This window comes from Capra hircus, chromosome 26, assembly GCF_001704415.2.
Source record: "Capra hircus breed San Clemente chromosome 26, ASM170441v1, whole genome shotgun sequence".
In the NCBI taxonomy this organism is placed as follows: Eukaryota; Metazoa; Chordata; class Mammalia; order Artiodactyla; family Bovidae; genus Capra; species Capra hircus.
The window spans coordinates 1,904,679-1,930,166 of record NC_030833.1 but is presented as its reverse complement, the minus strand read 5'-3'; the positions used below and the strand labels follow the sequence as shown (position 1 = coordinate 1,930,166).

The 25,488-nt window shown below is 53.1% G+C and overlaps 1 protein-coding gene across 1 annotated transcript in view; it reads right to left on the bottom strand.

The window, feature by feature from the left end:
- TCERG1L (transcription elongation regulator 1 like) overlaps positions 1–25,488 on the bottom strand; it is a 199,926-nt gene that overhangs the window by 16,604 nt on the left and 157,834 nt on the right. Inside the window, exons 8-9 of the mRNA XM_018041118.1 lie at positions 22,471–22,540; positions 6,311–6,446 (exon numbers count right to left, since the gene is read on the bottom strand). Coding sequence (XP_017896607.1) covers positions 6,311–6,446; positions 22,471–22,540 — 206 coding nt within the window. The remainder of the gene's footprint in view (positions 1–6,310; positions 6,447–22,470; positions 22,541–25,488) is intronic.

Below are 25,488 nucleotides of genomic sequence, written 5' to 3'. Positions count from 1 at the left end.
GGCCACCGATGCAGGGAAGGAGAAGGGCTGAGGGTGACGCAGGAGAGAGGAGGCCTCTCCAGGGAGCCACCATGTAGAACCTGCTGGAACCCGCCTGGGATTCTTCCAATCACGGGGCAGGAAGTGCAGAGTTTCCTCCTGGTCCCACCCCTCCCTGGTGCAGTATTGCCCCTGGCGACGCTCCAACCTTAAATTTAGAGGGAATGGTCAGCATGTGGAGCGGTCTTGTGAGCCAGGTGACCCCCCAGGTGAATCCCGAAAGGACAGAAGGGTTGGGTGCCCCCCACAGACTCTGGGGCTTGCTGACTTCTTCCCCATCTCCCAGTGCTCAGCGTGTTCTACCCCTTCCTGTATTGTGTGTGTGTGTGTGTGTGTGTGTGTGTGTGTATTTTGATCAGTCAATAAAATCTTGCACTGTTATCCCACAATATCTCACCTAACTTAGTTTTCACACTATGGCTAGTTATACTCCCATCTTAAGCTTAGAGTGGGTGGTCCACGTGCCCGGCCCCTCGGGTCATCTTGTTAGACCGCTGTCTAATCACCAATAGAGAAGTGACCACAGTAATATCTGCAGAGTGGAATCACCAAAAGCTGTGGCAGTTAGTTCAGGAAAGAAGAACCACAGCACAAAAGCCGAGAGAAAACACAAATCAAAGGGAAGGAACCGTGAGATTCAAAAAATAATAAGTAGTAAATATCTACGCTCCTTACTATTCAGTGGCGGTGGAGCGTGCTGAGAAAACAAATTTTCAGGAACTTTCAAGCACTGCTGGGAGAATACATTGTGTGAAAACAACTTTTTCCAAAACAATTTGATAATACAGGTCAGATGTTGCCGGCACACAGGAAGCAACCCCATACGCACATAAACCAACAGTTCATGCATCAGTGCGGTCGCTGGAATGCTGTTTAAGCTAGCAAAATTGGGCAGCAGGCTAAATGAATGAAAATGAGGGTGCTTTGAATGGACAATGAACTGACAATTATATCCTCATCAAAAACATTTCCAAAGGTTTATAATATTTTAAAACTGCTTCAAAGGAGAAAGCAGTATACAAATGTATACATTAGGTTGAACCTTATCAAATTACCTATCTTTTAAAAACAAATGGGACGTCCCTGGTGGTCCAGTGGTTAAGAATCTGCCTGCCAACGCAGAGACACGGGTTTGATCCCTGGCCAGGGAAGGTGCCACATGCCGAGGAGCAGCGAAGCTCCACGGGGCCACAGCTACTCAGCCTGAGCTCTAGAGCCCTCACACCGCAACTGCTGAGCCCACGTGCCTCAACTACTGTGGCCCACGGCACTCTAGAGCTGTGTTCTGCAATGAGAGGGCCCGCCACGATAAGGAGCCTCGCACCGCAGCTAGAGAAAGCCTGCAGGCAGCAGTGGCGGCCCAGCACAGCCCGAGTTAATAGACAATTAAAATAAAAAATTGGCTCAGCCACGCTTAACCACGGCTCAGTCCTGCTTATACTGCAAAACTATACTGTATGACATGTATTGCACTGTATAATACGAATGTTTGATTTTGCTCTTGCCTTAAGATCTGCTTTTAGGAAAAAAGACTAGAAGGAAAGGTATCCGTCGATGGCAACAGCTGTGTCTTAGGACCTCAGGTGATCTTTATTTCTGTTCTTTGAATTTTGCTTCTTTCCTATAAAGAGCACGCACTCCTTCGATGGCACAATCTTATTTTATTAGTGGCATGTGTCTGGTGAGACTTTGAAGAGTTGCCATAGGAACACGAAGCAGATAAACTTCCTAAGGAGCAAGGATGCGTCTCTTGGAGAAGCTCCTGACAGCCTCCAGGACTCAGGGGCCTAGCCTCCAGGGCCATCTCACGGACGTATACCTGCCCACGAGGGGGACCAAGCCCTTCCCCCAGCATCCTGGCCCAGTGGCCACTACAGCTTCAGGCAACACCACCTACACATCTGGGCAAGGGGGCACTAGACGCCAGCCACAGGGGAGGTGCTCCTGCCCCCCACCTGGCAGAAGGGAGAAGGCACGGCCGCTGCAATGCAGGAGGGCACCAGGGGAAGAGCCTCTCCTTCATCTGGACTGCCCTTGCACCAGCAACTCCTTAGTGCAGAGAGAGAGCCCTGTGGCTCAGCCAGGGCGGGTGTGCGGACTGTGAATTCCTTTTTCCAACACAGACTCAGATCCAAAGTCCAGGGGTGTTGGCTGCAGGGCTGGCCACTGTGCCAGTCAGTCTCCCCAAGGCTGCCGCAGCTGCGAAGCTGGCCGCGGTTCCCCTGCAGAGGGACCCGGCAGTGTCTGAATCAAGAGTCAAGGTTATGGAACAGCCTTTCTTTCCTGGCCTCTGGGAAAGCCACTTCCCAAGGGCTATTTTGCAGAAGGAAGAGCCCCTCGATAAAATGTCTCTAATGCATTTATCTAAATAGACAGGGTTAAATTAATCAGCTGCTACTCAATTAATCCTGCCCTTTATAGACTGAAGTTTAAAGAGAGCTCTATTGTGGTTTATACTAGTGAAAGAATATAAAAACAAAGCCTTCCACTTACATATTACAAAACCACAAAACTGAAGGCCTTTCCCCAAGCCAAAATCCCTACAGCATACCCCAAACCATGCCCTTTTTAAACTACTGGAAATCCATACACCTAGCTCCCTCTTTCTATAAGCACATGAATCTCTGAGCTGAAGGATTGAACAAATGCAATAAAAAATCTTATTAATCACTCAGTCTATGAAAAAGGTGACCTTTTTCAGCCTCATTTTTAAGCAGCTAGAAATCTGATGGGCTTAGCCATCAAAGCCTCTTGAGCATGAGTAACTCATAAAATCTGCCGACATACTTTATAAAGTCAAGAGTCATAAATGTGGGCATTGCTTTATGACATCAGCAGTACATTCAGATTGGTCTTCTCTATTCCTGAGGGGTATGTGAGCTTCTTCTGAAATCCTTGTAAGATGAGGGTCTCAGCTTCACCCCCGTCTCTGTCTCCTGGGAAAACCCAGAGTACTGCGGCTGGTACCTCCCATTTCCATGTTGTTTTTGCTGATTCTCATACGTGAATATATCTAAGGACCAAGGCTGGATGGAATCAGCTCAATGAGGCAAGAATGCACTGAACACACACTTAGTAAAATGGCTCAGCTGAGGGCTCTGGGGTGCGTCAGAGACCACATAGACTCAGCGTCCTTGGGAGGGCGGGGTGGGGTCTCCAGCACTCCTTACCCTCCAAGTGGCTTAATATCATGCTGTGCGGGTAAGTTGGACGTGGTTGGTTTCCAAAACAAAGAGGTGGAAATCCAGACATTGATGAGATGAATGCTGCATATATTTCTCAAATGCTCACGGTACTATCACTTCTCTGGGAATTCTCAGTTAATTCCACTGGGGCAGACTGGCTGGGTTCATTCAGACCTCAGAATTGTGACTATTTCTGCACTGTCCTTGCCATCAGAAGAGGCATGGTGGCAAGACTCAGGCGCTTCCACCCCTGTGGTCTGCAGAGAAGAATCTTCTTCTTGGCGACTTTGTGGGGAGAGAAGCCTGCTTTATCGTGAGTGATGTTTTATCCTGCAAATACTTCGAGGCCACACGAGTGGAGGAGAAGGAAACAGAAAGAACGGCTGCTCCAGGAGATACACGCCCTTATCCAGGCTCCGCGGGGCCGCTCTCTGATCAGCGCTGGGCCGGCCCAGGGCACATGCAGCAAGACCAGGGTCTGGACATGAAGGGAATCCCAGGAGGTCCCTGAGTGCCTCTGGGAGCCAGTGCCTGGAGCCAGGCTCCAGGAGCCCAGTGGGGCATCAGAGAGTCCCCTGCCTCCAAGACCCAGCACGACGACTCGGCAACGAGGGAGGCACACAGAACAGCCGTGAGGCTCCACGTGTCAGCCAGGGAGCCGGGGAGGCAGGGCTCGGAGGGCCTCCCGGGAAAGAGACCTCAGGCCAAGAGTGCAAGGAGGGCAGGCGAATGAGACAGCTCAGGGCCCAGACCGGCGGTGACCCTGGGCACAAGCCCCCAGGACCCTGAGGCTGGCCCGATGGCCACGGAGCAAGCAGCCCCTTCGGGTGGCAGTGATGGCTTCTAAACCCAGCCAGCTCCATGCTCCTGGGGCACCTGGGACTTGATGGCGGACCCACTTCTCCAGCGTGGGAGCAGCGGGCCGGGGCGGCCAGAGCCTGGCACTCTGGCCCGTGTTCCTGGCCCCCTCTCCTTAGCCAGGGGGAGAGGTCACGTCTTTGCTGTTGATGTGGGGAGGCTGAGAACGGGGCAGTGAGGGCCAAGCAGGGAGTGAGGGGAAGGCTCAGGGGAGCCCTGCACATCAGCCACGTGGGGTCTGTGGTGGGACCGGTAGGGAGTACACACCAAACAGACACACGTGCGTATACACTCACAGCACACACACAGAGAGACACACACGTGTACACACTCAGCACACACACAGAGACACACACGTGTACACACTCAGCACACACAGAGAGATGCCCATATACACTCACGCCACACAGACACACATGTGTACACAGTGACAGAACAGAGACACACACGCACATACACTCATGGCACAGAGACACACACGTGTACACACTCACAGCACACACACACATAGATGCACACACATATACACTCCCAGAACACACAGAGTGACGTGCATATACACTCATGGCACACAGACACACACGTGTACACACAGCACACACACAGAGAGAAACACACATATACACTCACAGAACACACAGTGGGACACACACTCACGGCAAAGACACACATGTGTATACACTCACAGTACGCACACACAAACACCCACAGACACACACGTGTATACACTCAGCACATATACACACACATATACACTCACAGAACACACAAGAGAGACATTCACATACACTCACGACACACAGACACATGTGTATACACTCATAGCACACACACGTGTGTACACTCACAGCACACATATATACACTCACAGAACACACAGATACACACATGTGTGTACACTCACAGCACACACACACACACACACAAACAGATACGTCCCTCACAAGAGCATCCCTCCAAGGCCATCCCATCCTACAGGATTTTGTGATGCAATCACCTCTATGTCTTGAAAGACAGAAGAAAGTTGTATGGGGAGGGATTCTCTTAAAACAGCATTTTAGCCTAGTAAATATAACTCTTAAAAATCATGTTTTTTAAAACAACCTGCCCTCCGTCCACACCGGGGATGGGTCCTGCACGTGTGAGCTCACATGTCCCTCAGCGTCCTCGTGACTTCACACTGGACACAGGGCATTGCCACTCTGAGATCACAAGCCTGCTTCTCCTCCAAGTCCTCGCGCCGAGGGCTGTATTTTACTTTTGAGTGTGTCTCCAGACAGATAAAACGACGCGTGCATTAAAATTCATGGTGCAGAGGAGACGAGGGGCCCCTTGGAGTGCGGCTGAGATAATCTCCTTCTCCTAATTCTTCAAGAGCTCACACTGGCTCAGCTCCAGGGAGCCCTCGGGCCCCGCCTGCCCAGGTGCCAGCCCTTCTCAGACTCTCCCCGGGGAAGGCGGGGTCTCCACAGACCAGCCTCCCCTCAGTTCACGGCTGCACCTGCTCTGGGAGGGGCCTCACAGGAGGCAGCCTGTCCTGGGTGCTGACTGCAGAGGGAATTTGCTTTTGCATTCCCAAGGCCGCTTACAGTGTTCATCATAGTCATCATTACACACCAGCTCCTTTCACTGCCTTCTGTGTTCGGGCTCATCTTACGAAGAAATCCAGCTGGGCTGAACTACTGTATCAAGCTCACTTTATACCCAAAAGCCAAAACAGGAAATAAAAGTCATTGGAAGGAGATTCAGTTATAAAATGCGTGTCCCTCTTCAATTCAAAGGCGATTCAGAAGTCAACAACCGTGAAGACATCCCACCTGCACGAAACCCACTGGGCTGACCCAGAGGGGTGCGAGCCCCTCCCTGAGTGAGATCGCCTCAGGGCGTGTCTCGTGGAGGGTTGGACGCAGAAGCTGGCTGGGCTCCTGCAGGAAGGCCATTGACACAAACCAGCGCTGCGTCCTGGGGACCATCCCTTCTGGGAAACCCGCATTTGCTCACCTCTCAGCCGCGTCCGTGGCCAGGTGGCAAGAACCGCCCCGTGACGCATTGCACCCTCCAAAGCCTAGCTCCCTCCCGGGACTGGTCCCCTTGCGCGTCTTCTGGCCCCTGAATGTTCTGCACGCAGCCTGCCCACAGCTCGATGAGGAAGGGGACGTGGTCCTGAGAGGGCGACGGCCGGTTCGCCCCCCACCCCCGCCGAGGCAGCCGCCGGGGGGTCCCCTTACCCCTCTCTCCAGAAGCATGTCTCGGAAGTGGGCCGCTCGCTCCTCCAGCGGCAGAAGGATCTGGGGCAGGGGTGACTTGGCGCCCATGTCCTGTCTCTCCGCCTCCTCGGGCCCAGGACTCACGTGGCCTTCCGTCCTTTGGGGCACAAGATACAGAGAGTCAACCAAGACCTTGGAGACCCACCTGATTCTCACTACAACCTTTCAAAGCCCTCCAGGCCCCTGGAAGGAGCAGAGTCTTTGAACACTTTGCAAAGCCCAGCTCAGATGAGACTTGGCTCTTGGGATGCAAACTGCTTTGCTGCGTTTGGGGCAGAAAGTGGAGACGGAAGCCCAGACAGGATAGCACGGCCGGAGGGAGACCTCGGTGGGGCCTGAGGGTCGAGAGCACTCAGAACAGCCTGGGAAGGAGGCCAAGCGGCCCTGAAGCTTCCCTGCCCGAGGCCACTGTCACCGGAGCGAACGGAGCAAATCTGCCGCTTGAACCAGTCACTGCGTCTTGAACCTGGTTCCACTTTGGCTTTTAGAGATGACTCGACAGTGGACAAAGGCACGGAAGACAGTCATGGGGAAATTATTCTATCTACACCCAGAGGGCAGAAAGCATTGTCTGGGGGTTTAGCCCAAAAGGGAGGATTTAGTGACGGCAGTGAGACAGGACCACACCCTGGGGATCTGCAAAGGACAGGGAGAGCTAGGTGACCATGAGCCCAGGGGTGGCCACAGGGAGGAAGCAGGACCCAGTGTGGGCATGGCGAGGGGCCAGGCAGAGCCCAGAGGAAGGAGAGAGAGCCCCCCTTTATGAATCAGCTGCTCGACAGTGCGCATCATTTGTTTAACGGCCCATCTGATGGAGGTCCTCGTGGTTGTACTCCTCGTATTGGAAGCAGCTGGAAACCTCCCTCTACTGCACCTTGATGCTCGCTGCTGGGAGAAAGCATCTGACCAAACACACACTGTTGCTCCCACCTCCTTCCCTCCTGCTCCCTGACACGGCCCTGCCTGGGACTGGTCCCCCTAGCACCTCGCTCTCAACCAACCTCTCTCCATCTCCTAAGGTGCCGACTGGACCCCTGCTGCCCAAAAGGCACCCTTGCTCTGACACCCAGACCCCTCGTGGATACAGCCACAAAATTAAAAGATGCTCCTTGCAAGGTAATCTATGACAAACCCAGACAACATATTAAAGAGCAGAGACACCAAGTTATTGACAAAGGTCTGCATAGTCAAAGATACGCTTTTTCCAGTAGTTATGAATGGATGTGGAGGTGGGCCATAAAAAAGGCTGAATGCTGAAGAATTGATGCTTTTGAACTGTGGTGTTGGAGAAAACTCTTGAGAGTCCCTTGGACTACAAGGAGATCCAACCAGTCCATCCTAAAGGAAATCAGTCCTGAATACCCATCGGAAGGACTGATGGTGAAGCTGAAACTCCAATACTTTGGCCACCTGATGCAAAGAGCTGACTCACTGGAAAAGACTCAGATGCTGGGAAAGATTGAAAGCGGGAGAAGGGGGCGATAGAGGATGAGATGGTTGGATGGCATCACTGACTCAATGGACATGAGTTTGAGCAAGCTCCAGGAGATGGTGAAGGACAGGGAAGCCTGGTGTGCTGCAGTCCATGGGGTCACACAGAGTTGGACGACCTAGTGACTGAACAACAACGACTCTCCCACCCTCCAGGACTGCGGCCTCCACTGACTGCAGGCAGTGACATCAACAGGCCAGTGCAAACCTGTCACAGGCCACCGTTCCCGGGAGTTCTAAAGAGAAGTGCGCTGGGAAGCACCATGACTTCCTGCCTCCTGCACACAGGACTGCATCCTGCGTGCTCACAAGTCCGGAACAGCAGGGCGTGTGCATTTCCAAAGCCTGCTGCACCCCAGGAATTGCGGGGATAAAGGCACACCATGCCTGTCCGGGTTTCCTGATGGAAGTCACGATCAGGGCTCCCCAGGTGATCTGCTGCTGGGGGGGCCTGTGGCAGCATCTGCAGACATTTGTGGTTGCTACCACTCGGAAGGTGCTCCCAGCACGTAGGAACGGAGGCCAGGGCAATGCACAGGATGGTCTGGGCATGTCTCTATCTCCGCATCTGGGGAAGAGGAGACAACCATCCAGGTCATGGGTGCTGCGTGCTAAGTCGCTTCAATCATGCCCAACTCTTTGTGACCCTATGGCCCATAGCCCAGCAAGCTCCTCTGTCTGTGGGGTTCTCCAGGCAAGAATACTGGAGTGGGTGGCCAGGCCCTCCTTCAGGGGATCTTCCCCACCCAGGAATTGAACTCGAGTCTCTTACATTGCCTGAAAGAAAGGTGGGTTCTTTCCCGCTGGCGCCACCTGGGAAGCCCCCTTTAAGGTCATAGCATCATTTAACTGCCCAGCCAGGGCAGCCTCAGCAGGCCTGCAGCTCCTCCAGCTCTGACCAGGGTGCCATGAAGACATGCAGGTTAGCAGTTTGGGACATGCTAGGGACGTGGAATAAGTATACCATGTGCTACGTCTAACAGGGGCTGCCACGCAGCGGGGTTATAATATGGATTAATCCAACCTCACACAGAATGTGCAAAGAAAAACAACCTGCTTGCTCAGCCCATTCGGGAATCTTATTTATAGCCCAACGATTTCAGGAGACCTTGTATTCTTCGCTTCTTATGCCATGATGTGGAATTTTGAAAAAAGAAAATTGCCAGTGGATTTGCCATCGTAGCACACTGCAGAGGGTATAATGAGGATTTCTTTGTAATAAATTTTCATTAGTTAAAAATAGAAGTGCGGAAACAAGTCTCGCATTGTTGTAACTTGAAACAAGATTAATAGGAACAAGTGGTGATCGCAGATTACAGCTTTTTCCACAAAATATTTTGTTCAGAACCACTGGACGCTCTCCAGACTGCAAAGCAATCAGTTCAATTAGAGTCAATCAAAAGCAAAGGCAAACTTGGCTAAAAATATTTTTTTCATCCTAAGTCTGAAAAACTTAGTACTAAAAGTAAATCCTAATACTGAAAAATAGAGTAAAGTCAACATCATATGGAGGGTGAGAGGCGTTGTCCCCAGGGGCCCAGCTGGGTACCCGAGCCCTGGGGTGGTTGTCGGGGTGGGGAGCACTGCAGGGCTGGGGTCTCCTTGCTGTGAGGGGAGGGGCATGTCCCCTGCCTCCTGCACCCCCTTCGGAGACATCAGGGGGGCCAAGCCCTGCCCTGAGCTCTGCCCCACTCCTGCTCCCATCCCGCCCCTCCCCCAGAACCGCCTCTGAGCTCCAGCAGCTGAGCCGCTCATGAGACGTGTGCCAGGGCGTTCTGACCCTGCCCGTGAGCCCAGGGCAGCACATGCTTCCGGCGGATGCTTGAGACCAGACGCGGTACAGCAGGATTCCAGAGGCAGCAAGTTCTTTTGCAAACGACGGACTTTCCTGTGTTTATCTGGGGCTGAGGGACTCGGGCCACTGGCCTTGGCACTTCTGCCCCTGCCTTGGACCCACAGACTCGCCTCTTCCACCTCCTGAAGGTTCAGTGCAGCCATCCTGGGGTCAGAATGGTCTCCTTGGCGAAGAAACTAGGGCCACCGACCAGCTGCCTGCTACATTCAAAGGAAAGGGATTTTTGTTTTTGCTTTTTTACTGTCCAGGTTACAAGGGGAGGGGAGGAGAGAGAGAAGGAAGGAAAGGACGGAGGGAAGGAGAGACGGCGGGAGAGGTTGACTCAGAAGGCGGTGTTCTTCGCAGCAGGCACACAGGGGAGGGGTGCGCTTCTCCAGGCCTGAGGCCCTGCCCACTGACTCCGCAGGCACACTTCCTGCAACGCCGGGGCAGGTGATGGGAGCACGTTGGACCCCGTCTTTGGAAAAACAGTTTGAACAGGAAGATCCCAACACGCCTCCATCTGTGATGCTAATGTGAGCCTGTTTTTCAGTCCTGTTGAAATATTTAAACATCTCGATTCTGACAGAGATTAGCTCTGTCTCCCAATTTTGCAGTCCCCATTGATGTGATAAGCTGGCCTCCTTCACCTCTGACCAATTTGTTCATGAAAATGTGCAGCAGGAAATACCAAAAGCAGATGCCTCTGGCGGGTCCCACCGGCCTCTCCCTGCAGGTGACGACCTCCCTTTCCTGCTGCTGATGAGCAAGGGCAGGACGCCCACCGTGCCCACCAAGAGGTCTGGAAAGCCCTGGCTGGCAGGATCTGTGTCTACTGCTGCCACAGCCGTCATCTAGGGCTTGTTGCTCCGAGACCCAAAGGTTAAGGGTGGCATGTCCTGTGGCTCCTGCTGCCCAAATCCCCGACTCTCTCCTCTGCCCCTCCTCGTGCCTGGCCAGCAGGTCCGCCGGGGTGGGGTCCAGGTCCCCGGCAGCTGACATGAGTTCCCTGCCAGGGCACGGAAACGGGGCATGTGGTTATTTATCCTCAAGATCCCGAGGAGCTGAGATCCACAGGCTCGCGTCTTCCTAAATGACTCCTGGACTTAAAACAACTCCTGAATGGCTATTTCCTTGGCGTGCTTGTTATGATTATTCATTATTCCAGGTGGGGCGCCAGATGCCAGATGCCACCTGAAGTGAAGGACGGAAATAAGGAGCACAGCGCAGCCCAGAGACCCTGCGGCCCCATCAGAGGATGCCTGACATTTGCTGAAAACACAGTCAAACCCTCTCCTCCCGCTTTACTTGCACCATCTCATTTAATCCTTCTCACAACCCTATGAGGCTCATTTTACAGCTGGGAGAACTCAGAGGAGGCATGTGAATTCCTCAGCACAATGACAGGTCTGAAAACAGTGACGGTGATGGTGGTGATGGTGAGGATGGTGGTGTTGTTGATGATGGTGATGCTCGTGGTGGTGGTGGTGAGGACGGTGATGGTCTTGATGATGGTGGTGGTATTGATGGTGGTGGTATTGATGGTGGTGATGGTGACGATGGTGGTGATGGTGATGATGGTGGTGGTATTGATGGTGGTGATGCTCATGGTGGTGGTGGTGAGGACGGTGATGGTGAGGATGGTGATGGTCTTGATGATGGTGATGATGATGGTGATGGTGGTGATGATGGTGTTGATGCTGGTGGTGGTGGTGGTGATGATGGTGGTGGTGGTGATGGTGGTGATGGTGATGATGGTGACAATGGTGTTGATGATGGTGGTGATGATGGTGACGATGGTGGTGATGGTGATGATGGTGGTGGTGATGATGGTGACGATGGTGATGATGGTGGTGATGATGGTGATGGTGGTGGTGGTGATGCTGGTGGTGATGATGGTGGTGACGATGGTGGTGATGGTGGCAGTGATGGAAAGGATGGTGGTGGCACAACACTGATAATCATGGTGCTGACAATCGTGATGATACTTCCCCTTCCCTGTCTCTGGCGCTTCTGACGATCCCCACCAACCCTTCCCCAGGCTGGGTTCCAGCCTTCTGTTCAGCCGGATGACATCTCATCTTTTATTTAATTTAATCGATGGAGAAAATCTGTTCTTTCCTCTGGCAAAGAGGGCTAGGAATTTATCATCAAAATGCTGCCAGGCTGTAACTCTGGTGTGAGACATGATATAAAATTCTGCAGGAATCAAAGTTTCTGTGAATCTCTGCCTTGTGGGGCCTCAGACACTGTCATGTGGCTTGTAACAAATGGTCTTCGGATGAGGCCAACTTGGAAAGATCTGTGTTCTCTACTTTTCAGCCTCGCCGGTGTAGCATGGGAGGGTGCCTTTGGCTGCTGTCAGAAGACCGGGCCATCAGCCAGGTGGTCTCCAGGCCCCCAGCTGGGCTGGGGTGCAGGGCACCAGCTCAGCGGCACTGCTCACCTACGTGGAGGTCCAGACTCAAAGCCCACGGTGGCATCGAGGAGGATGCCTCCCCAGGACAGAGTCATGGCCAAGGGCACATCCGGGCTCTCACCCCAGTCAGGGGGCCAAGGGAGCTGAGCAGGAAGCACTGTCCCCAGCCCCGTGGAGCAGCCCTGCCCCCCCAGTGTGCAGGGACAGGTCTCCAACATGGGAGAGACGGGGCCCTGACGTGGGAGAGACGGGGCCCTGACGTGGGCAGAGATGGGGCTGTGGCGCAGGAGAGACGGGGCCCTGACGTGGGAGAGACGGGGCCCTGACGTGGGCAGAGATGGGGCTGTGGCGCAGGAGAGACGGGGCCCTGACGTGGGCAGAGATGGGGTTGTGGCGCAGGAGAGATGGGGCCCTGACGTGGGAGAGACGGGGCCCTGACGTGGGCAGAGATGGGGCTGTGGCGCAGGAGAGACGGGGCCCTGACGTGGGAGAGATGGGGCCCTGACGTGGGCAGAGACAGGGCCGTGATGTGGGCAGAGATGGGGCCCTGACGTGGGCAGAGACGGGGCCGTGATGTGGGCAGAGATGGGGCTCTAAGATGGGCAGAGACGAGGCCCTGATGTGGGCAGAGATGGGGCCCTGACGTGGGCAGAGACGGGGCCGTGATGTGGGCAGAGATGGGGCTCTAAGATGGGCAGAGACGAGGCCCTGATGTGGGCAGGGACACAGAACCCCCTGGAGGAGCAGGCCGAGGCCTCCAGGCTGCGGCCTGGGCTGTTTCAGACCTCAGGGACTCCTTCTCCAGCTGGAGTTCACTGCCCTCTGCTCTGTCTGCCCGCTGACTGCTGACCGCCTGGCCAACCCCCTCATGCCCGCCCCTGCCCTGCTCCCCTCAGCCCGGCTCGTCCTGCCCTGGCCCCACCCCTTGACCCCCGATGTGATGACACCTGCCCGGGAGGGGCTCTGGGGGTCACGGAGCTGCTCTTTGCTCTCTGGAGGCCAAGCAGCCCCTCCACAGGGCTGACCTCACTCACCCAGCCTTTCTGTCCACGTGCTCAGAGCACTGTGAACCAGGAGTCAGGCGGGTGGAGGGAGGGGATGAGGAAGTGAGCAGACCTCCGTCCGACCCCCACCTCTCTGAAGCCCGGTCAGCATGGGCCTTTGGAGGGGTGGAGGGGTGCCAGCTGCAGGCGCACTTGGTCTCGGAGGCCATTGTTACTTCCCAGGGAGGCCGCCTGGGAAGGCATGTCTCTGTGCTGGCAGGTGGCCCCTGTGGGATGGGGAAGAGCCCCTGTGAGCACCAAGAGCAGGCTCCCCAGGTCCAGTGACAGGCGACCGTGCTGCTGGAGAAGGCCCAACCCCACGTCTGCCCCCAGCCCGACTCTGCGGGAGCTATGTGGTCGTCTTAAGGGCTCGTAAGCTAAAGCTGAGAGGATCCCCTGGAGATTAGAGGTCTTCAGGCAGGTCCTGGGCCCTGTGTGGCTGCCTCCCTCATCTGGGGACCCACACTGGCAGCCTCAGAGCACCAGCAGTGTCACCGAGCAGGTGACAAGAGGCGATGCCAGGCCCCACAGCGCGCAGGTCCCACCGTGCCTTTCGCAGGCAGTTTCCAGCTGCATCCATGAGGTCGCCACACTCTCAGCCCTGAGAAGCAGCCGGGTGCCCTCAGGCTGAGGGTGTGCGGTGCATCTCACAGAGGCTGCTGGGTCACTTCTGTCACAAAACAGCGAAACCCAGACCACCCTCCTGCCCCCACCAGCTGCAGCCGGAATCACCTTTGGGGGCCCTGGAGGAAACGTGATGGCCTGATCGCACCCATCATATGTCACAGGACACTTAGGGGTGCCTGTCCTGAGGCTTAAGACCAAACAGACCTCTTGATGTGAAATGCTGCGAAGGATGCTTTTTAATCTATCCAGGTCCTCACACAAAAGTAGGCAGAGCTGTCAGAACAAGAAGCCTGCAGACAGTGTCCTCATAAATTACGGGGTGAGGGGTCCCCAGAACTCACACTGTGAGTGGGCAGTGCCTGACCGTGGCACCAAGGACCCGCAGATACGCCCAGGGAAGCCGGGAGGAGCCAGAGGCCCGTCCCAGGGCCCCGACCCCCAGGACCCTGTGACGCCATGGACGGAGGAGCAGCTGCTGGCTGTGGCCTCTGAGAGCGGGGACACTGAAGCTGGAAGGGCCTCTGGGCTAACGACTGCGAAGGGGCCAAGGTGACCCACGGGGGTCAGCGAGCAGGGTGCCCCTTGCAGGATAAAGCCAGGGATGAACTTGGAGAAACAGACACAAGCATAATCTCAGCAATCTTTAGACAAGATACCAAGGAAAGGGAAGAGGCGGCCCGGGGAACGCGAGGAAGCAGAGGGCACGTGACGGCACCAGAGGAGGCGCCAGGGCCCAGAACCAGCAAGGCCGTCCCGGGTCGCTGCCTTGCCCCACATCAGGTCAGCGGGAGAGCAGCAGAACGCGGCCTAGACATGCACACAGGGAGAAGAAGTGGGAAGGCAGCCCCACGCGCCGATGACACTTCAACTGATGCTTTGAACAGGAGCCAAAGTTTTCAAAGATGATGATGCTATGCAACAGCAGCACATACCAGAACAGACAGATTCAGTGGGAAAAGGGATACTGGACCAAAGAAAGACGGGAAAGACATCCCAGAGATCCGAGAAATTGGGAATAAAAGGGGAGGAAACACTCTGAGAGCCAGGCAGTGTACTTGGCGTCACCAATATGGAAACTCAAAGCAATGAAGCAGAACAAAGGTTGGGTAATTCAGGGAAAATACCTTTACATAGAAAGGGTGCATGCCGACATTTTGAAGAAGTGCACATCCTACGTGATAGCTACCCAAGGACCACCAGGACAGAGGCACACTCTGTCTCTCAAAGGCTGAAATTAAGAACGAAGACGGATTGAAACGTACCAACTGCGTGCAGATCTAGGAACTGATAACGAAGCTGTCATCGTTGGAGGATGGCGCCAGAGAAACGACACAGAATTTTGAGAGTCAGTGATAAAGGGAGTGAGTGATGAGTGGAAGTCGCTCAGTCGTGTCTGACGCTTTGCGACCCCGTGGACTGTAGCCCGTCAGGCTCTTCCGTCCATGGAACTCTCCAGGCAAGAATACTGCAGTGGGCAGCCGTTTTGTTCTCCAACAATTAAGGGGAAGGAATCAATAACTTACTTTGGGTTTCCTATTTGAAGTACACCTCAAGGGAACAAAATGGTTTATGAAGGTCTGTTTTTCTTTATAAAAGTTGTCAAGGTGCTAAATGCAGATGAGAGAATATAATCGAAACATCAGCATGAAAAAGTCCTTTTAGAAAGAAAGGATGAGGGCAAGTCACCTGCTCACAGGACAGGAGACAGAGGATCAGACGTCAGATGCCTCTTGACAGAAGGAACTCAACACGACCCTGAAGGATTCTTGCCCAGATACTCATCAAACTCGAACCGATACAGCCTCCAGATCTGCTACAGAGTTGCAGAAACTACCAGGTCAGAAGCACCAGGTAAAGCACACCTTGGAGATCCAGCGATATCCATGAGCCAAGGTCCAGACTACGGGAGAGTCCACAGTTAAGAAGAAATTCTGATGTTTTTAAAAACAGATGGAAAAAAAAAAAGCTGGAGCAAAAGGGAACAAACCTACAGACTAAAATGAATTTAGGAGCGAGGCATGGAGGGCCACGTACAAACAGTCTTGACTTGACTTGAAAAATAAAGTTTACAACTTTAAAGTTTAAAGTTTTAAAGTTTAAACAGTCAAGGAAATCTGAGCAATGTCTGAGAAGCTACTTGATAACAGTAGGTTGTTTGGTAATACTTGTCATTTATTTTTTAGCTGTGACTATGATTGCCTTTAAAACGTCCTTATCGTTTAGTCATGTGTCCTGATATATTTACAAATAAAATTTATACAACAGCTGGGGTTTGCTTCAAAATATTCCGAGTTGAGGGGTAATGAGAACTAATGATGAACAATACTGACCTTGAGATAGTTGTTGAAACTGGGAAATGTGTATATGGGAGGGTTAAATATCCTGTTCCGTTGTTACATAGAACTTTTCCATAGTAAAAAGTTAAAAATGAGCAAATAAACTGTCTTTTTCGTTGGGCATTTGGGGCCATTTGCTCTGTGCTGGGCCTTTCCCAGTGCTTGTCTAACAGCTAGATGGACTCAGAGCCACAGACCGGCCCTGCCCATCATCTGAGGATGTTTGCTTTAGTAGGAATCGTGGCAGTCGGGCCTGTTGGCTGTGCAGGCTGCCTTTCCCCCACGCTCCTGGGTCTCTCCAGTCCCTCCCGGCACTGACAGTACATCTCCCATTGCACTCCAGCCTCTTTAGGTTCAGAAACCCTGCCTCCTTCCCATCACTGCAGCAGCAAAGGCCACCTCCCCTACCTGCCTCGTGAAGCTGAGCGCACGTTCCAGCAGGAGGCATCACAGGCTTGAACAGAACCGAACTATGAATTTATAGTTTAAGGGACTTCCCTGGTGGCTCAGATGGTCAAGTGTGTGCCTACAGTGCGGGAGACCCGGGTTCAATCCCTGGGTTGGGAAGATCCCCTGGAGAAGGAAATGGCAACCCACTCTTGTATTCTTGCCTGGAAAATCCCATGGACGGAGGAGCCTGGTGGGCTACAGAACATGGGGTTGCAAAGAGTCAGACACGACTGAGCGACTTCTCTTTCTCTTTTTTCAAACCATGAATTACCATAAAGAGGGGAAATACATTCTTCCTCATGGGAGACGAGAGGAGAGACTCTCCCAGATGACTGCACACTTACTACTCCAGGAGCATCTGGGTCTGCTCTCGGCTGCTGAACGGAGCCCCCGAAGAAGAAGATTCTGCCACAGCCCCCCCCCCCACCCCGACCCCGGCACTGCCCTCTGGCAAGGGAAGACAGATCCTGACTCCATCTCAGAGCCACACGTCTGCTGCCAGCAAGCAAGGGCCCTGGGAAGGTCCCGCCGCTCCTGTCATGCCTGCTCCAGGGGAGTTCATGACAACCACCGAAGGCCGAGTGCTTCCGGAACACCGGGGTCAAAGGGAGTGAGAGGCAGGCTGGGAGATCTGATAAAGGACCAGCGAAGGAGCCCCCAGGTCAAGAGCTCTATTAGAACTGATTCCAGAGTGGTCTCCGGGCAGTCAGACTTCAGGTTTACCTCCATGCGGGTGAAGAGCTTCATAGAAACTGGGAGCAGAGCTCGACCCATTCACCCAAACTCCAAGAAACGACACCTGCTCTATTAAGCGAGGGGGTGACGTATGGGTCTCCGGATTTATGCCGACGTCTGGTCTCTTTCAGAAATCCACAAGTTCCATAATCCTTTTTGGGAAGGATATTGATGCCAAGGAATCTTGATGCTTCAACCTGAAAGGACAAACTAAAATCTCACGACAAATGAGCTGCGTCCCCACCATCTTCTCATCGCCAGGCATCCATGCAGCGTCCGTCGGCCCAGGCAGGAGGCCCTAAAGACTCAGGGCACAGAGTATTCACAAACCTGCAGGGCTCTATAGAGAAACATCTGGTTGACTTAACTCATGACCTGGGTACAAGGCAGGAGCTTGAAATGCACGTGTGTGCAGTTCTGTCTGACTCCCTGCGACCCCATGGACTGTAGCCGCCAGGCTTCTCTGTCCTTGGGATTCTTCAGGCAAGAACACTGGAGTGGGGGGCTAAGCCCTTCTTCAGGGGATCTTCCAGATCCAGGGATCGAAGCTGAGTCTCCTGTATTACAGGTAGGTCAGCGTAGGTAAGTGGATATTAATTCATTTTCCATGCAAGTCTGAGGCCACAAAGAGATGCACAGTGTCCCACCTTCTGAAGAAAACCAGACTCCACGCTCACACTGGAGCGCAGCTCATCCTCTTGTTTTCTTGGATGCTTTAAAAATATAGTTTTACAGCGATCTCAACTTGGAGTCACGTATTTTCTAGCACTACCTTCTAGCACGCAGAGAAGCCGTGCTCGCACGTTCTCAGTAGCTAATATTTTGGAGATTCTGGAAACCCATGTATGTGGAAGTGAAAGGGCTCAACTCATGGTTTGTATGAAGACAGGGCTCAGCACACTGGCCCCTCCTTGCTACCCGCACTCGCTGACCATAGGCCTTGCCCTGGGGTGGGGTGAGGGCAGCAGCTGTCGGAGAATAGAAAGAGTGTTTCCTTTTCTCTCGCACAGTTGACTCTCTAGGGGTGGGCATGATCTGGGGGCAGACTCGGGGACAGACTCAGGGACAGACTCAGGGACAGCAGCTGCGAACCGTCCAGCCAGTATATCGTTTTCCCTTGTCCCGTCTTTTGGGTGATGGTCTTGCTTCTTTCATCCTAGATGGAGGCTCGCTGACCCAGAGTAGGATGCAGAACTGCAGCTCAGTCCAGGGGACATGCTTTGGGTGCGCCTTGGAAATCTTGGTTTGTGAAGAGGAGCGTAATGGAGGGTATATTTGGGGGAAACAGAAAAATGCCCCGAAGAGAACTTCTTGCTAATTTCACATCTTCAGTCTCCAGATATGGCTGTAGATGGTCCCATGGAAGTGCCTGCTTGCTGTTCAGGTTTTACTCGACAAGGTCAACTTCTTACCTCCAAGGCCATCAACTGGGTGTCCTCAAAGTTTACAAACTACCGCAATAAACAATGTTCTGGGATTCCCTGGTGGTCCAGAGGTTAAGAATTTGTCTGCCACTGCAGAAGGCTCGGGTTCAACGCCTGGTCCGGGAAGATCCCTCATGCAGGGGAACAACTAAGCCTGTGCACCAGTCCCTGAACCTGTGTGCTAGAGTCTGGGAGCTGCAGCCCACGTGCCTAGAGCCTGTGCTCCACAACAAGAGAAGCCGCTGCAATGGGAAGCCCACACCACAGCTAGAGAGGAGCCCACTAGCTGCAAGCAAAGACGGCCCGTGAGCAGCAGTGAAGACCCAGCACAGCCACCAAGAAATAAGTAGATAAATTTAAAAAAAAGAGCAATCTTTCCAGTTGAGATTTCTTTGGGTCACTTATAGTAAAACACTTCTATAACAAATGGCATAAAAACATAAATAAATTTCCAAAGCTGTGGGGCCAATGATATTTGAAAACTCACAAGAGCAATTTCACCCTCTCCTGCTATGGAAAACCATTAATTTAGCAGGAATCCCTTGGCTCTGCAACTGGCAAAACCTGGCACCTGGAAAAGGGGCTGGAAGACACGCGTGCCGCTGGCAATTTCTTCTCTAACATATTTTGTGGATAATCTCACTCTAGTTTTTAAACCAAATGACATCTTTTGCGGAATCCTTCAAATAATTCAACTCAATTATTTGAAATAAATTCTAAGTTCTTTAAATAGTGCATTTGAAAAGCAGGTCTGAACTATAAAAAAAACCTTCACGTGTGAAACCAGCAGAACCTCCGGGGCACTGCACACAAAGGGGAGACGCAAACAATCAATTTTCCGGTCCCAGGGAAGGCGCACAATTGTGCATCACAAACACATCCCATTAAACAGTAAATAACAAGCCGTCTGAAACGGCACTCACCGGCAGCTGAAAATATTTGGGTAATTTGAAAGCTTGTCACTGTGCCATATTTCTCTTCCCAGGGAATGTTAGGGAAAGTATCATTTGGATCTGAATTATAGACACAGCTGATTTAATCCTATTTGCATAAGAATGTCCAAAATGTATATGAACGAGGCCAGGATGTACAAAGAATGCAGGGAGCAAGCAGCAGTGTTCGAAACCTGCCTCGTACTTTGGAGGGCAGGATGTGGCAGGTGGAGCCGCACTCGGCAGGAGCATTTACGTGCTATTAGATGAGAGAAATTACATCACACACACAAAAGCGAAGGTCAAATGGACTGATCCCAGCACGTTCTCTGGAGCCTGGTTTCTTTCTTTTTTTTTTTTTTTTTGGAGCCTGGTTTCTTACTAGTTAGGCTAGCATCTCCTAAATAAAAATGCACAAAAGCAGACAGACGCTTGAGGAGTCCTTGGGCATACTGGCAATGACCTTCCCCAAAGGGACAAAGAGGCTAAGATGATGCTGGTGTCAGCCCGCAGGGTGACAAGATTTCTGAGCCAGGGAGCAGGACCGGTGGGGAGGGAGCCTCGGGAAAAGCCCCACAAGGGCGAGACTTCCCCCAGAGTGAGCGCAGTTTGTGTAAAGCGGCCCAGAAGTGAAGGATCAGGACTCTCAGAACATTCCAGATCCTGAGTCCAGCTCCGAACATCCACTGAAGCCTTTTCCTCCCGAATCTCAGAGGCAGAACAGAGCAGAGTGACCTGGGGAGTGAGCCCTGAATTGCGGAGGGAGCTGGGTGTCTGGCGCTGCCCTCACACACGGAACCTGTGGGCCCAGCAGCCAAGTGTGCAGAATCTGGGGCCTGCCCCGTCAACAAATGAAGAGAACTGGGCAATGTGAGCAGACTGCCCGGTCCCCTGGGGCTCAGTGAGCCCTCCCTCCTGCGAACGTTTAAAAACATCCCATAATGGCTAGATTGCTGTTTCTCTTGTGCCTCAGGAAGCTTGTCTTTTTTAAAAAATTATACACATTTATTCAAGATCGCAGAGACGGACGCAGCTGCCGCAGGGTCTGAGCACAGCAATAAAGCAATCACAGCTTGATTCCTGCCCCGGAGCCCCTGACGCCAGCGAAGGCACTCGGAGTCCATCCTCCGCGGCCTCTGTCACCCCTAAAGTGACTGTGTAAGGACAAGGCCTAGGAGCGCGAGAACACAGAGGCCTGTGGGGACGCTGGGGTCAGCCCTGCCCCAGCGCCGCAGAGAGTCCAGCCAAGCTGCAGCCTCCGATCTCTGTCAGCTGGAGAAGGAGGCCCTGCCTCCCACCCAGGCTGCCCCCCAGACCGGGGTAGGACACTGCTTACCCTGCCCTGGACTGCTCTCAGAAACTTCTGTGGCGTCTGCTTGGCATCAGTTAGAGTGACCCTAAACCTGCGTTTGGTCAGCAAAATCATTTTGTGAGGGGTGCTAGTGGGAAAAGGCCACAGATATTGCAACAAGAGGAACAGGGGCCCTTTGTTATTTAGCCACCCCGTCGTGTCCAGCTCTGCGACCCCATGGACTGTAACCCCCCCAGGCTCCTCTGTCCAGGGGGTTCTCCAGGCAAGAAGACTGGGGCAGGTTGCCACTTCCTTCTCCAGGGGGTCTTCCCGACCCAGGGATTGAACCCGCATCTGTCTCTGACAGGCAGCTTCTTTCCGCTGAGCTCCCAGGGAAGCCCCAGTTGCGTAGGTTTGTGGCTACCCAGGCCGCCATCAGCGTCCAGCACTGACCCCAGGCTGCCAGCCCTCCTCCCCAACAGGGGTGTCCTCTCTGCTGCCCTCTCCCACCGTCCTTCCCCAGGAAACCGCAGGGCAAGGACAGAAGAGCTGAGAACAGGCACCGCCTCCGGGTTGACACCGCATCTCCCTTCATTGCTGTGCACGCACGTTGCTGCAAAAGTCTTACCTCAACTAGGACACATTGTAAAAGAGGAGACGCACAGTGCGAACACCCTGACAGCTGGGATTCCTGCCGCTGGCCTGGGGTGCCCCCGGCGGGAGCGGGTGCCTAGACCCCCGGAACAGGACTGGACGTGCCGCTGGACGGGATGCGGACCATTCCGCGGGGTCATCGGCACCACGTCTGCTCAGGAAGTGGTCTTGCAGGTCCCTTTCGACCCCCCTCATCCTCCCTGCCCCGTGCCTTTCATCCACCTGCCCTTCCAGGAACTCAGACTCACAGACCTGGAATTTTACCCCTTTGCCTGGAAGTGAGTAAGGAAGGGCCATGGACTGGCTTTCCAGGAGGGCCAAAGGGGGAACAGCCACCCCCGGCTTGAGGGGAGGCTGACCTCCTCCCTTCTGTGCTGTGCCTGCAGCAGGTAGTAACAAGCAAACTTGGGCGGAGAACGTGTTCTCCGGGCGCCACAGCAAGTCATCGGTCCTCACCCAGGCATCAACTGCTTCACTGATGACACGTCTGAGTTGAGTTGAGAATCAGCCTGAATGGAATTACTGAATGGAGACCTGGTGGCGTTACTTTGCCCAAAGTCTCGAAGCCAGCAAGTCCACAGAGCCGGACCTCTGACCCAGAGCTGCAGGACCCCTGGCCCACCCCTCACCCAGCACACGGCCCCACACGGCACCTAGATTGCTCTGTCCACTCCTCAGGGCCCCAGAAGCAAGGCCAGGGATGAGCATGGGCCCAGGGAGGCCGCGGAGGGAGGTGCCGTCCAGTGTAGACCCGGGGACCCCAGAGTGGCTGGGATCCCCCACCCTCTGTTTGGGGTTGGACCCATTCCTGACTCAGTCAACAGAGTCAAAATGATCCTTTTCTTTCTCAAGGAAAGACACACAGGGAAGGACGTGGTCACCTACCGATTCCTCTTGGTTTTCACATCTGGGTCTTCCCTGCCATCTTCAGAGCTCGATCCATCGCTGGGCTCGGCTGAAAGAAAATCAGGTTCGTACGGTCAATACAGAGCTCATGGCTTTGGCAAGCTACTGGGAAGCACCACTTCCAGCAGGCTCAGCTTGAAATTAGGAAAACAGATTTCTGTTAAAGATGGACCTCAGTCCCATAGCTATGCTAGGGGGTTTCCCTTAAAGCTGGACCTCTGTCCTATAACTATGCTAGTGGGTTTCCCTTAAAGATGGACCTCCGTCCTGTAACTATAATAACTAACCTAGTTCTATTTGCAATCCTTAAAAAATTGCAAATAGAATTACCTTATGACCCAGCAATCCCACTTCTGGGCATACACACGGAGGAAACCAGAATTGAAAGAGACACATGTACCCCAATGTTCATCGCAGCACTGTTTATAATAGCCAGGACATGGAAACAACCTAGATGTCCATCAGCAGATGAATGGATAAGAAAGCTGTGGTACATATACACAATGGAGTATTACTCAGCCGTTAAAAAGAATTCATTTGAATCAGTTCTGATGAGATGGATGAAACTGGAGCCAATTATACAGAGTGAAGTAAGCCAGAAAGAAAAACACCAATACAGTATACTAACACATATATATGGAATTTAGGAAGATGGCAATGACGACCCTGTATGCAAGACAGGAAAAAAGACACAGATGTGTATAACGGACTTTTGGACTCAGAGGGAGAGGGAGAGGGTGGGATGATTTGGGAGAATGGGAATTCTAACATATATACTGTCATGTAAGAATTGAATCGCCAGTCCATGTCTGACGTAGGGTGCAGCTTGCTTGGGGCAGGTGCATGGGGATGACCCAGAGAGATGTTGTGGGGAGGGAGGTGGGAGGGGGGTTCATGTTTGGGAACGCATGTAAGAATTAAAGATTTTAAAATTAAAAATAAATAAATAAATAAATAAATTGCCAAAAAAATAAAAATAAAAAAAATTAAAAAAAAAAAAATAAATTGCCAAAAAAAAAAAAAAAAATAACTAACCTAGTGGGTTTTCCTTAAAGATGGACGTCCGTCCTGTAGCTATAATAAATATACTAGGGGGTTTCCCTTAAAGATGGACCTCCCTCCTGTAACTATAGTAACTATGCTAGGGGGTTTCCCTTAAAGCCGGACCTCAGTCCTGTAACTATAATAACTGTGCTAGGGGGTTTCCCTTAAAGCTGGGCCTCCCTCCTGTAACGACTAGTGGGCGCACGCCTTCCATACTTCAGCAGGTGAGAAATCTGTGCTGCTTTTGTGAACAGAAAAGTCATCTCTAGCTGCTGGCCATGGAGAGGCTGTCAGACCCTCCAGAAGGGTGGGTGAGGGGGTGTGACCACCTGACCCCACCCCTCGCAGGACGCGGGCCTGCACCGGCCCTTCCGTCTAAGCTGCCTCTGCGTCCCTGGGTTTGAACCGCAGACCCAGGCTCCCCCTCTGACTCCTGCAGTGGAGGACCTGTGTTCTCTGCACACAGCCTGCGGACCGCTGCTGTCTATGTGTCTACCTTCTAAGAGCCAGATTGATTTTGAAGTCAGGTCCCCTCGTTACACCTTGAAGAGGCTGGCCCTGTAAATGTTTGATGAGCTTTCAGAATGAAAAAGTAAAAAGGTGCTTGGGTGTTTCATATTTGTCTCCGAAAGGAAAGAGAAAAAATGAGTATAAAGATGGTTCCAGAGCGTTATTATTTCGGTCCTGACAGGCTGAACGATGCCCAGACACTCCCTGGCATCACAACTGCCTGCTCGCCTGATTTTCATTCTGCATCTGTCATCCCAGGAAGTGGCTTTCTCGGAAGCTCGTCCCCGGTGGGCCCAGGGGCAGGGCTGGGCCACCGCCCCCACCACGAGGCTTGAACCCACGTCCTTCAGGAGGAGGCTCTGTAATGAGCTCATAATGAATGTGACGTTTACGGGGGAAAATATGAATATCCTTGGCGGAGAAGCCCTCCACTCCTTTTCTTCACATAAAACCCGACAGTTCTCCATGCGCACTGACTGCAATCCCAATAATGCCTCCAGCTCCGGCCCCATCTATTCTCTGGCTGGCTCTCAGTACCCGGTGCGGGGCTGAAGCAAGACGAGAAGAGACGTGGGTCACGCCCTAGAGGTGCCCAGCGAACCCAGTCCACCCAGCCTCTGGGTTCTGGCGACCTCTTCCCGCCAATGGCCTGTCCACGCCAGACCCTGACCTACCCAGCATGGCACAGTCAGGGGACCCAGGAGACTCCCCTGGCGGGAGTCTGAGCCCAAAGCAGGACCGCCCAAGCCCTGGCACCAGGGACACGCAGGCTGGATGACAGGGAGCCCTGTGCACCGCAGGGTGCTGAGTGGCATCCCTGGTCTCCACCCCCGGGTGTCTGGTGTCCCTGCCAGTACTGACAGCCACAAGTCTCCAGAGACCACCCAAACTCCCCCCAGGGGACAGAGCGCCCCATCCCCCGGCCCTGCTGAGAACCAGGGGTCTAGAGAAAGACCTTCGCGAGAGCAAAGCTAACAGGAGGGGAGGGGCTGGCTCCTTCTCCCCCCGCGCTCTCTCCCCACACACCCGTCTGTGGCCCCCCAGTCACATGACTCAATGACAAAGGCGACACGCACTTCATAAGAAAGCACAGCAAAACAAACGGCCAATCGGCCAGTCCGAAGGTTGGATTTCTCTCATGATTACGGAAATGCCAGTGGACACAATGAATGGCTTTAAAAGCTTAAGGCTGGATGAGCTACAGTGCTCACGGGAGTAGCAGAATCTGTTCGCGGGCGTGTGAACTCGTCCATCTTTTTGGAGGAAGATTTAACAATACCTGTCACAATGTGAAATGCATGCATCTTTCGCACTGGTAACTCCAGTAATATGAATTTACGCAGTGGAAGTACTCACAAATGCTCCTAAGATAAAGATATGTGTACGAAGGTATTCTCATCAGTATTCTGTGTGTGCGTGAAAAACCAGTGACCCGGAAGTCCA